This window comes from Lolium rigidum, chromosome 3, assembly GCF_022539505.1.
Source record: "Lolium rigidum isolate FL_2022 chromosome 3, APGP_CSIRO_Lrig_0.1, whole genome shotgun sequence".
NCBI classification, from domain to species: domain Eukaryota; kingdom Viridiplantae; phylum Streptophyta; class Magnoliopsida; order Poales; family Poaceae; genus Lolium; species Lolium rigidum.
In genome coordinates, this window is record NC_061510.1 from 143,644,047 (window position 1) to 143,657,744 (window position 13,698).

At 43.1% G+C, this 13,698-nt stretch overlaps 1 protein-coding gene across 1 annotated transcript; it reads right to left on the bottom strand.

Moving 5' to 3' along the window:
* On the bottom strand, window positions 1-4,139 carry LOC124695604 (OVARIAN TUMOR DOMAIN-containing deubiquitinating enzyme 1-like). The gene is made up of 12 exons (XM_047228431.1): window positions 3,777-4,139; window positions 3,627-3,668; window positions 3,410-3,466; window positions 2,551-2,631; window positions 2,338-2,406; window positions 2,000-2,059; window positions 1,836-1,919; window positions 1,636-1,755; window positions 1,489-1,523; window positions 1,358-1,413; window positions 1,175-1,278; window positions 1-601 (listed from the first exon to the last, which is right to left on the bottom strand). Exons 1-12 carry the CDS (start codon window positions 4,137-4,139, stop codon window positions 377-379), a joined length of 1,296 nt encoding a protein of 431 aa, XP_047084387.1. The 3' UTR covers window positions 1-376.
* Window positions 4,140-13,698: the final 9,559 nt, after the last annotated feature.

The following is a 13,698-nucleotide window of genomic DNA, read 5'->3' on the forward strand; positions in this document are numbered from 1 at the left end:
TGGAAAAGACTAAATTGCTACAAAAGTAGCATTTTTTTAATTACAAAGAGTGGCATATTTTGTACAACGTAACCTCTAAACTCTTTCAGATTAAGAATCCATTTAGTCTGTGCATCATCCTGGGCTCAAAACTCACTCTCCACAGTACATTAGGACACAACAGAGATGAATGCTCCGACGACACAAAATGTATGTCTGCTGAAAACTCGGTATTCTGCAGCAGAAAGATCAAGGACGACATATGCCGTAGGTCTACAAACTCACACAGCAGCACCACACATGTCAAGAGCCAGAATCAAATATCCACATCCACCATCAGTAGCCATGCAGGGCAATATCATTCCATCGTACTCTTTCAAGTGTTACAGACCAGATTCTACTTTGGATAAATGATATCATAGTGCCCAGACCTATATAACAAGGTCAGGGCCAAGGGCGCTTCTGCTTCAGATTCTACAGGACGGCCGATGTGAAGAGTATTAAGCTGTCCAGGGGTGTTAACATCGAGATTCTCCAAGATTACAGGAATGCCTAGTGCATGTGCTAGCGCATGGACCTGCATATTGTTGGCTTCGCCCTGACGCACTTCACATAAGCAAAACTGTTCAAAAACACAAGCAAAAGAGTTATAAATTCTAGTTGGTGCTGTTTAGAAATTATTTTCTGCCGGTTAGTTTTGCACAATATAGGGATACATTTATCAATACAATATAGGATTCTTCCACTTCTAAACATTGTGGGTAACACAAAGTTGAGCACAGAATGCAAGGAATTAACTTTTGAAAACTACAAGGAAAAACTGAGTCAAGGAATTAATTGCAATAGCAAACTATTTGGACTCCAGTAGCTACAAAGTTGAGCACAGAATGCATCCTGTTTCTCCCTGCTAACTGAAAATATCAAATGGGCTTGTCACAAAGAACTTTTCTCATCAAGAGTATTCGGTGAACTGCTGAAATCATAGCACTGTGAAGAAACTTTAATATTTTAGACATCAAAAGCAAAATTCCACTAGTAGTTTCTGCTAATAAGATTCCATCGATATTAGAAACTGGCAAAAGGTATACAAATTTCTAAAGCATGAGCATAGACATACGGTTAAAATATCTGTGTTACTCAACAATATTTTATTATTAGTTTTGGGTGGACTGCGTCAGGTGAAAATTCTTCTAACCTCAAAAACTGAAGCATATGTTTCTCCAGGGATAAGAAAACCATGGTAGAATTCTGGCCTTGTGCATATCTCGATCTCTGTCAGCGCCCTAAGGAGGGGTATAACTGCACACACAATTCTGTTATCTGCTGAAAGACATAGGCACAAAGACATAAAAAGATAAGAATCATAAAGTATCCTCACTGCGTGATGTGACATCTTCATTCATGTCCATCTGATATAGCTCTCCTTCAGCAAGGCTACACAGAGAAATCAATCATAAATAATAAATTCATCTCGTTTGAAGAAATGGCTTGAGTTACTCAGGATGTTACCCCTGTTCAACTAAATTGACCACAGATTCATATCCCTGCAAGAAGAAATTCAGCAGAGTCCGTGATTCTTCAATATTATATTATAAGGGCAGCCAAATGAAACAATTAGTAACCATCATTGGGCACAGCAGACTTAGGAGTACGTACAGAAAAGGAATGGAGTAATTGGTCATCATGACAAGCTGGCATGCAGTTTTCAACTCTTCGCCTGAAACGAGCAGCTTCTGTTCTGCGTTCATCTTCGTCCTTTATTTCCACAACATTCTCCTGTTTATACATATGTTAGTTTTAGCATCCATTCATACAATAGAAAACCGTAATGCTATCAACTGAATTGAGATAGTTACCAAGTACTTGAAAATGAAAGATCTATAAAAGCAACTTCCATCTCTAGCGATTCGTCTGCGGGAACCATACTTCTCATCCAGTAGCTGTGTAAGGATCATCAAGTTAGTAGAACCGAAGGTAATAGTATAATTACATGAAAAAAGCATATCACACATAAGTATACCATGATCTTTCCAATGATGGTATCGTCCTCAAATTCCTCCAGCAAAGTCAGAACAGGTTCCTATAAAACCAACAAGACCACGAGTCCAAGATCACAAAAATACATCAATGATTTAGCAAAACTTGAGCATATAGCCAATACATCTTGAAGGTCCACATATTTGCATCATCTTTACTAGAGAACAAATACATCACATCAGATTACATAGGTTTCATGAGGTGTTGATGGTGATAAGCATGTGAGAGCATGCCACTCTTTTATTTAGCTGATAATTCAAGAAGAACTCAATCTAAAGTAACTAAGAAAAGAAAATTCAGTAAATAGTACTAGTTTCACACCTTATCACCTAACTTGAACTTGTTGGGGAAAACCCCATCATCATCACTCTCAGAGATGTGGCAGAATTCCTATGAGAGATTTGGTGGCAACAAGGCAAGGTCAAATCAAGGCCCAAAGATGAAGCAACAGAAGCTACATTAGGTTGAGCATTTCTAATTGGGCAAATCTAATTAACGAGTTCAAAAATCGAGAAGGGGCCATAATATTCATACTTCAGACTCAGAGAACAGATCAGTGGAGCCATAAGAGTCTTTTAATTGATCAACTTCTTGCTCCTCTCCCCTTGCGATTTCCTGTAATCAACATTTTTTCAGAATTAAAACCACAACAGAAAAATCTTTAGAACAGCTTCAACCAATTTCAAACAACTGAGTATCATAGCCTGGCCAGTTGGAGCAGAGGATCCAAAATATTTGGCCAAATGCATAAGTTAGAGCAAGTGCTGCTCAGATGAGCGGTTTCGAAAAAATTAGCGATTGAATATGGTCCAAAGATGAACTAACTCAGGTTACATTAGTCCGAATATTTCTAACTGTGAAAAATCTAGTTTAATCTCCTGACGGATCCCACTTGGATAAGAGTATCCAACAAATTTGGCCAAGTTCGTCCCTTAGAGCAAGTGCTGCTCGGATGCATGAGCGGTGTTGAAAAAAAGTGGCGATTGAGCATGGTCCAAAGATGAACTAACCCAGGCTACATTAGTCCGAGTATTTCTAACTGTGAAAATATAAATCACGAGGAATCACCCAAACATAGCACACCGAATCGAGATCAAGAACTGGGGCGGGCTGGGGAAGGGGGGCCAAACGGAACAACCGAACAGAGCGTAAATCAGCAAGAATGCAAGAACGAGAGGCTTCAGGCTTGCGAAGGGAACATAACAGAGGTTTCAGGCGTAAATCTTACAGTTCCAGCCAATTTCAAAGAACCGAGGTTCATAGCTTGCACACTTGGATCAGAGGATCCAGCAAGATGCAGTTCATCAACAGATACCATAAATAATCAAGAATCGTCAACAAAGATTCGATGTTGATGAAAGAACAGTCCCTTCTCTGCAGCCAAGATTCATACCTGAGGGTGAGGGATTTCAATAGACTGTAGGTATCGCTCCTCTTCCCATTGGTCTTCCTGTAATCGCAAGTTTTTCAGTGTTAACACACGGCAGAAAAATGGATAAAGAACGGGGGCGGGGGGAAGGGTTGGGGGCAATCGGATCAAACATTACAGAACCGACCAAGAACGGCACGGGGCCAGCAAAAGATGATGCAAGAAAGGACGAGAGCCTAACCTCGTCAGTAGATGATGTCGACGAAGGCGTCGATGTTGAGGACTGCGGAGGCGGACGCGTAAATCACCAAGAATGCAAGAAGGAGAGGCTTCAGGCTTGCGAAGTGAACATAACAGAAATCACCCAAGAATGCAAGAACAAGAGCCTAACCTCATCAGCAGATGATAGCGACGAAGGCGTCAGACTCGGGGACTGCGGAGGCGAAGCCGAAGACGAAGATGTTGACGGCGAGGGCGACGGAGCCGTCGGCGACAAAGGCGTCGGCGCTGGGGGAGGCGAAGGCGACGAAGGCGTCGGCGCTGGAGGAGTCGAAGGCGACGAAGGCGTCGGCGCTGGAGGAGTCGAAGGCGACGAAGGCGTCGGCGCTGGGAGAGTCGAAGTCGACGGCGTCACCGACGCCGACCGCCGTGTAGCTGCGTCTCCGCAATCGCTGGAGGATCCAGCGGCCGCGGCTGCGGCTGTGGCCTCGTCACATGCCGGGCCCTCCCCGGCCCTTGTCAGCTTACACCCCATTTCTTGGAGTCTTTTCTTTCTCCCCTTGAGATTTCCAAGAATTGTGTGTACAGGTGTTGTTCGTGCGAACCGGTGAAGGATTGGGGGCAGAATTTATAGGCGCGGAGGGGGTTATATATGAGCTTCTACTTTCTCGAGGCTTCCCAGGGAAACTGACCAACTGTTAGCGCACGTGTTCCGACTTCCGAGTGAATGATTTGATTATACACCTGTTAAACCCGCTGGCCTCTGTAATAATAAGTACACAGGAATTTTATTTGTTGAATTGTTTTGCAGGAGATTTTCATTGATACAATTGTGAGCATCAGAATGAGAGCATCTCCAGCCTACGTTCCCCAAAGCGTTCCCCAAATAGCGCCGGATCGAGCGTTTAGGGATGTGTTTTGTTCGTGCCGCGTTCGGGGGACGTCGCTCCCTAGCTGCGTCCCAAGAAAAAAAAATCATAAATTTAAAACTTGAGTGAATCCATTCAAATTATATATATATTATATAGATTCAAACGAAATTCGATGAAATTTAAATTAAGACCTAATCTAGAAGTACTTGCGGCGGCTAGAGGCGTCGTAGTACTGGTAAAAGTTGTACATATCGTCGGTGACGACCTCCTGTTTGACGCGCTCGTCGGGCTCATCGACAAACTCGTCCTTCATCAGGCCGCTTGGCCCAGCCCAGCCTCGCCATCGTCGGTGACATAGGCATCCGCAATGGGCCTACCGAAGAAGGTACCCGGGATTTACTGAAGGGCCCTGACTCGAAGAATACGAAGCCCGGAAGCCCAATAAGGTGTTGATTTGGAAAGATAGAGTTGTATTAGGAATAAAGACTTGTAACTATACGGGACGAACTCAAAGAGTCTCCTGCTGTTTGTAACTTGTACATCACGAAACCCTCGGCTCCGCCTCCTATATAAGGGGGAGTCGAGGGAGACAGAGAGGATCAATTTTATTGTCAACACAACCCTACCTCTTAGCAGTCGAGTAACTTTTTCGGCTGAAACCTTCGAGATATACTTTCCCTCTAACCCTAGTCTACAACCTGTAGGCATTGACAAGTCAATACCTTGTCAATTGGCACCGTCTGTGGGAATTAGAGGCGACAAGGAGATGATCTCGATGGCACGTTCAACATCGTCGACATCTTCGGTGGCAAGCAACGCGGTGGACGGAGGTAAACAGATGAAAACTGGTCTCGTTGATTTTGTTACTCACCTCCCATCTGTTTGGATGCATATGCCTATCTGGAAGAGCCAATAGAGATGAAGTTCGGGAGTTTCCACTTCTGCATCGGGAGAGAAGGATCACATCGTTTAGCGGCACCGATTTGTTCGGGACCGTTAGCGGTTGGTTCCGATTTCTCGGGATCATTGACACGCGTACAGCACGCGACCGTTGGGAACCCCAAGTGGAAGGTGTGATGCGTACAGCAGTAAGTTTCCCTCAGTTAGAAACCAAGGTTTATCGAACCAGTAGGAGTCAAGAAGCACGTTGAAGGTTGATGGCGGCGAGATATAGTGCGGCGCAACACCAGGGATTCCGGCGCCAACGTGGAACCTGCACAACACAAACCAAGTACTTCGCCCCAACGAAACAGTGAGGTTGTCAATCTCACCGGCTTGCTGTAACAAAGGATTAGATGTATAGTGTGGATGATGATTGTTTGCAGAGAACAGTAGAACAAGTATTGCAGTATATTGTATTTCAGATGTAAAGAATTGGATCGGGGTCCACAGTTCACTAGTGGTGTCTCTCCCATAAGATAAATAGCATGTTGGGTGAATAAATTATAGTTGGCCAATTGAAAAATAGAGAGGGCATGACCATGCACATACATATTATGATGAGTATTGTGAGATTTAATTGGGCATTACGACAAAGTACATAGACCGCTATCCAGCATGCATCTATGCCTAAAAAGTCCACCTTCAGGTTATCATCCGAACCCCCTCTAGTATTAAGTTGCTAACAACAGACAATTGCATTAAGTATTGCGCGTAATGTAATCAATAACTACATCCTCGGACATAGCATCAATGTTTTATCCCTAGTGGCAACAAGACATCCATAACCTTAGAGGTTTCACGTCACTCCCTGCATTCACTGGAGACATGAACCCACTATCGAGCATAAATACTCCCTCTTGGAGTTACTAGCAAAAACTTGGCCAGAGCCTCTACTAATAACGGAGAGCATGCAAGATCATAAACAACACATAGGTATAAATTGATAATCAACATAACATGGTATTCTCTATTCATCGGATCCCAACAAACACAACATGTAGCATTACAGATAGATGATCTTGATCATGTTAGGCAGCTCACAAGACCCGACAATGAAGCATAATGAGGAGAAGACAACCATCTAGCTACTGCTATGGACCCATAGTTGCGGTGACCCAGCATACCACTGCATGTTGTAGTATACAAGTCGTTGATATGATCTTTGTGAAGGGGCTTCCTCACAAATTGCCATATCCCTCAGAGTGGTACAACGAAACATTGCGAGTCATAACACTCCATACTTTATTACAAACATTGTCTTACAAGTTGGTATTCTCACGAGTCCTATGAGAACACCCTAAGAGACTACTAAAGTACCATTACAACTTATACTAAAGATGAAAAGAGCTCAACAACTTATTTAGGTAAGTTCTACGTCGCTCGGCTCTATGATACTAAGGTATGTCACTACTCCTCCACCTCCGTGTCATCTGGTCCGTAGACTATCCCATAGTCTACGCCTTCCACTCCGCCGGTAAGATCGGGTTCTTCGTAGACCAGCTCGTAGCTTCCTTCTGGTGCTCCATCGTTGATAGCCTCCACTTCGGGATCACAGTCTAGCAAGGGTGTCGAAAGAAAGTGAGTACAGAGGTACTCAGCAAGTTCTAAAAGAATAAAAGGTGTTTTATGCACTAGCTACGACCATTGATCAGGAAATCGCCGGTCAATGCATGTTTTGCAATCATTTCTTCAAAAGGTTGCTTTTATTATGAAAACTATGCCCGTCGGTCTTCACGAAGTTGACCAGAACTTCGTGGAGTTCCTTTCTCTGTCGCGTTCGCAGTTCCCTTCCCGGAACAAGGAGTGACAGCCACAATTTGATACACTCGCAGAGGTGCGTTACTTTTCCCACAAGAGATCTCACCCTTTTTGCCATCCGCGAGGGACTTGCCCCCGTTCACACTTCCTTTGGTGTGAGGCCAGGTATAAAGATCCAAGCCCACACCGCCTTCTCCGCGACTGCAAACCCACCCTTTTGTCCACCCGCACACCTCCAGTAGACTTCCCCCGATAATACGGCTTTACTCATGGTGTACTTTGGACAATCCTTCATAGATCGTAGAGCCATCATCACTAATGGATGGGGATTTAAAAGGCTATCCCAACCTACGGCAGGTGCCTCCAACACCCCGCCGGCTCTACCAATCCGTTGGCGTGCGTAAGGGAAAAGATACGACCGGCTTCCCCGCAGCCATTATAGATCTCATGGTCAACGCGGTTTGTACGGCGCTAGAATCACTCGGACGGCATTGGTAATTTAATCCTAGGGTGATATAACCCATTGCAATGGAACCTCCACCATATCAACACATACCATGGTTCCATTGCCAGCCACATAGTCATATTCATAGTTGGAAAATAACATTTCATTTGCGATGCAGGAATGATAAGTATATAGCTTTGCATTAAAAGTAGTAAAAATAATCAAGTTGACATGAGCAAGGGTGAACTTGCCTGTGGACTGCGAGATAGTGCAGTTCAATGCGCTTGATGGAACCCGGACCTCGGGTTCCGTAAGAAGCATCATTGTCCAGTAAGGACAATGTTATAAAAATCCAAATAATGCAATCATGGATGTATTATTTTATGTTGAATCCCTTTACCCCATTGAATTATTACAATTTAGGGTTGTATTTAAGATTTATGTCTCTGACGGTAATTTACAATTGATTTAAAAGTATTAATCATTGTAATTCACACAAAGTACAACAATTCAAAGTAAAATGATTTTACTTTATAATTACCTTAGTTATTCCAAAATAATTTGAAATTATAGAGTTACCTCTATAGTTTTTGGAATAAAAAGGAATATAGTATTTTCTTGGAAAAATACCCTTTGCAATAGATATGACATGGAATATTAGAATTTCATTTTGAAATGTTTGAAAATAAGTATTTGAACTTATTTGATATTTTTCCTTGAATTTTAAATACAAGGAAATAATAATTTAAACTTCCAAGTTATTATTTGAATTCCGAAAATTCATAATTTTGAATTTGTTTCTTAAATTCCATTTCATATTTTATCCTTGTTAAGATTGATTTTTCATTCATAAATCCAATTTTTATTGGATTTTTAGAGTTGTTTATGATTTATTAAAATTTGGTAAAGTTTTGGTCTTTTATTAAATGAAAAATGACCAAAATACCCCCTGGACCCCTATTGGGCCCAGCCCAATAGCCTAACCCAGGGACGGCCCAAATAGGCTGGCCCCCTTTTGGGTTTGGTGGCGCCGAAGCGGCCCACCACTCTCACTCTCACTCGGCCCTCTTCTCACTCGTCTAACCCTAATCTCTGGCGACCCTGAGGCGATGGCGTCGCCACCATGGCCGCCGCCCTGCTCCGGCCATCACCGGCCTCCTCCGCCGTGGCCACCTACCGATCTAGAACCGCCTCGAGCAGATCTATCAATCTGTCCGAGCCGTTTCTCTCCTCTCGTCCTCTCCCCGGCGAATCGCCTCGATCCGGATCTCTCGGAGAATCGCCATGGCGATCCGGTGGTCTCCGACGAGCTCTCGCCTTCGTCGTCAACGTGTGCGCCTCCGAGACCGACCCGGCGCGGGTGCCGCTTGCGTGCCCGTGCCGTCGTCTCCATGCCGTGCCGCTCGTGGTGTTCGTGCTCGTCGGCGTAATGCCGGCGCCTTCCCTGGCTTTGCAGCTGCTATGGCCGCGCGGGCACTGCCTCGCCATGCCATAGCTTCTGCCTCCAGGCGCGGGTAAGGTCCTCTGCTCCCCTCCTTCTCTTCTGTGCGCCTCCCTTGCCACTGTTCTTCTTCCTCCTCATGATCTGTTGCTCTCTGGTGGTCTTGTGACCATCTAGAGCCATGCTATTGCTGTGCAATCTTCCTGTGCTTCGGTTTACTGCACGCTCATGGCCCAATGACCATTTCCTGGTACTGGCACATGCTGCTTTGCTTGCTGTTCATGCTAGGCTTGCCTTGTTGCTACCCCTAGCATGATCTACACTTACCCTGCTCTACTGTGCTTGCTCAAGAGCTATCTATGCCATGCTATGATTGGTTATGACTTGCTTATGCTCACTGGTCTATCATGCTTGCTTGTCTAGGTGCGCTTGTGATGCATCTGTGACACTTGTGTGTGTGCCAGAGGTGCCCGTGATATGATTCAAGTACTAATTCTCGCAATCCAATGATCCATTGGATCATTTCTTGCTTGTTGGCAAATCTCTCGTGTAGCTTGGCTTGCTATGATTGATCAATTTGATCAATTGTTTGTCGATGATTGCTTACTCGGCTAACATCGTGGTTATATGGTTCACTTATTTGGTGATGCTGATGCTCAAGCATCACTGTGCTGTTGCTTACTTGCTCTAGTGGCTATGAATTAAATTGTGTTGCTTAACAGTATGCTACTGTCATGCTTAGCATGGATCTGTGATAAATTCATGCTTAGATTACTTAATTATGATGAACTGCTTATGCAGTGATGATTTAAATGTCTTGCTTGTATATGAGTTTGCTGTTCATGATTCTTTTACAAGCAATTAAACTCTGAATCCATTTCTGGATAATGATGTGGTCTATTTGGCTTGCTCTTATTTGGTGCTAAATGTGATGTGACCTCAGTAGCCTTGCTACTGACTGGTTTCCCACCAAGTGGTTGGATCTTGTTGGCTACTCAACTTTGCTTGCATATTAGGGGATCATAGTAAGTATGAATGCCAATATGCTTGCCTGTGAAGAAATCTAGGGTTTCTGATGGTTGCTTGCTTAGGATCTTCTGTGTAGTCTTAGCTGCTAATCTATGCTATCTACTGGTGCTATCTGTGCATGTGATCTTGCTAGTGTGCATCTATGCATGCCTTCTAGCCTCTGTGCACATGATTTGTATCTGGATGGTTTTCGTCTTAGTAGCTTTTGATCGGCAGTAATCCTTGGTGAAAACCAAGTGATGATCTACCCATATGAGCATCTCGCTCATTCCCATGCTTATTTCATGCATATATGATGGATCAAATCCATTGGATCCGTCCAGGAACTTGGTATACCTTGTTCCAGCCTCCTAATATGAAATATTTGGTTGATGTAGACTTGGGGTTTCTGTTCACAGCCCTTCACCTCCAGATTCCGGTTGATCTTCTCGAGTCACCATGATTCCCGGTGGCTAAGTTGGTTGTGTTGGTTTCTCGTTCTTGGTTATGAACTCGGATGAACCGTGCTTGTTCTTGCTTCACCCTTACCCGGTGATCTTATCTCGATCGACCGTGCACTCGGTTCTAGGGTTTGTGTGCTATTTATATGGTCTCTACTTCTTCCCCGGCCATGACACACAAGCCTGGTTACTTTATGACTCACCCCTTGCATTGCCTTGTCGTTGCTTGGCTAGCAACAACCTTCATATGGTGAAACTTGAGCCCCCGTGGCTTGCTCGCGTCGGGTCCGCCTATGTTTATCCGATGCCGTCCAGGAGTTTTGGACAAGCACAAGTGTGCCGTGACAGCTTTCACCGTCCAAACCGAACTTTGTGTTATTTCGCTAACTCGTCTAAACTGAATCTTGCTAACACTTGTATTCTGGCTAGTACTTGTTATTTGATTTGCAGGTTTGAAGGTGAATATGACCAGAAGATCATCCTCAAGACACTTAGTTTAGGTTTAGTTTAGAATTAAACTTGTAATTTTCCTTTTCTTTTATTCTCGTTCATTATATCTCAATTCTTGTATCAAGAATATTGTAAAGACTTTGTAATTGTGTTGTATATCAATAAAGCTCAAGTTTTTGGTTTATGAGCTTTTGTATTATGTAATGTGTATATTCTTGATTAAATATTGTATTTGATATTCACTTTGAAATTCAAAATGATTTGAATTTGTATCTTGTGTTTGAATTTTAAATTCATTGTTTATATTGTGTGATGTTTATATTTAAATGTTTAACACTTATCAAATGCAAACATTCCCCAAAGTAACAAGTTACAAAAGAGATCATGTCGAAATTTCCCTAACTCACATTGCCTAACCTTAGATGCAAAATGAGAGAGAACCTCGATCCCTCTTAGGTTTAGTTGCAATAAGGCGCGAAAATTTCCCCCGTTTTGCGATGAAATGCACATCCCATTTCTAAATCTACCCTTCGTTGTTCCTATGTTCTGGGTTATTACAGCCTCTCCCCCTTAACAGAAACTTCGTCCCGAAGTTAAGATTGGTACCTGAACATCTCGGGGTAAGACTTCCCGAGTTCTTCTTCTGTCTCCCAAGTAGCTTCTCGCTCGAGATGATGTTGCCATTGCACTTTGCGATAGTTGATTGCCTCTGTTTCTTAACTTCTTCCATTGTACTTCTAAGATCTTTTCAGGCCTTTCCACATAAGTTAGGTCAGATTGCAATTCTATTTCTTCATATGTGATAGGATCATCCGGTGCCTTCAAACATTTTCTGAGTTGTGCTACATGAAATACATTATGAACTTGACTTAGTTGTGTCGGTAACTCCAACTCAAATGCTGTTCATCGATTCTGACTGAGTATCTTAAATGGTCCTATATATCGAGGGCTTAATTTTCCTTTTACTCCGAATCTTTTAAGTCCTTTCATTGGGCTGACCTTCAAATAGACCATGTCTCCCACTTTCGGTTCCCAATCTCTTCTCTTTAAGTCGGCGTAACTCTTCTGACGACTCTGAGCTATCTTGAGTCTATCTCGGATCACCTCGATGACGTCTTGTCTTTCTTTGATGTAATCCGGTGTAAACTCCTTGTTTTCTCCGGTTTCAAACCAACAAATTGGTGATCTACACTTCCTTCCGTACAATGCTTCGTACGGTGCCATCTCGAATACTACTCGATAACTATTGTTATATGAGAATTCCGCTAAAGGTAAATGATCCTCCCATGAGCCTCCAAAGTTCGGAGCACAAGCTCTAAGCATGTCCTCAAGTATCCGATTGGTTCTTTCTGTTTGTCCTCCGGTTTGTGGATGATATGTCGTACCGAAATCCAACTTGGATCCCAAAGATTCTTGCAGTTGTTTCCGGAATGCTGATGTGAAAATCGAACCTCTATCCGAGACTATCTTCTTTGGTACTCCATGTTTACTCACAATTTCCTTCACATAAATATCCACAAGCTTTTCTCGCAGTATCTTTTGTGTTTACGGCTATGAAATGAGCGCTCTTGGTAAGTCTATCCACTATTACCCATATCATATCCTTCCTCTTACTAGTCATTGGTAAACCAAGTAACAAAATCCATTCCGATTTCATCCCATTTCCATTCCGGTATCTCTAGTGGTTTGAGTAATCCCGCAGGACTTCGATGTTCTGCCTTCACTCGTTGACATGTATGACATTCCGAGACATATTGTGCTATTTCTCTTTTCATGTTGTTCCACCAGAACATCTCCTTCAAATCCATATACATCTTGGTACTTCCTGGATGTATGGAATAAGGGGTTTTATGTGCTTCTTTTAATATGATTGACTTCACTCCTGGATCATCTGGTACACAGATCCTTTTCTGGAAGTATAATGAATCAAAATCCCCTAGATGGAATTCCGATGGTCTTCCTTCGCCAATCCTCTTGATTTCCTCTTGAATAAACAAATCATCCGCTTGCTTTCGGATAATCTCATATTTCAAATCTGAGTACATCTCATCCATAATCCTCATGGTTGCTATATTTCCTTTGACATCACCTTGAATAAACGAGATCCGAGCATCTTCTAACTCTTTCCGAAGTTCCTTTGGAATTTCCCATTCCGTAGGTTGATTCTCCGTACTCTTTCTGCTTAAGGCATCTGCTACTACATTAGCCTTGCCTGGGGTATAGTTGATCTTAAGATCGTAATCCTTAATCAACTCTAGCCATCTCTTCTGTCTCATGTTTAATTCTTTCTGGGTGAAGAAATACTTCAAACTTTTGTGATCAGTGTATAACTCACACTTGGATCCATATAGAAATTGTCTCCAACTCTTCAGAGCATACACAACTGCCGCTAACTCTAGATCATGTACTGGGTAGTTGTGTTCATGTGGTTTCAACTCGTCTTGATCCATAAGCTATTACCTTCCGATCTTGCATAAGAACACATCCAAGTCCATTCTTGGAAGCATCACAATACACCGTGTAATCCTTTCCGAGGCTCGTGAACCGCTAACACCGGTGTCGTGGTTAACTTATCCTTAAGTGTTTGGAAGCCGGCTTCACACTCATCAGTCCACACAAATGGAGTATTTTTCTTGAGTAACTTGGTCATTGGTCCCGCAATCTTCGAAAATCCCTCTATGAATCTCCGATAATAGCCTCGCCATACCAAGAAATCC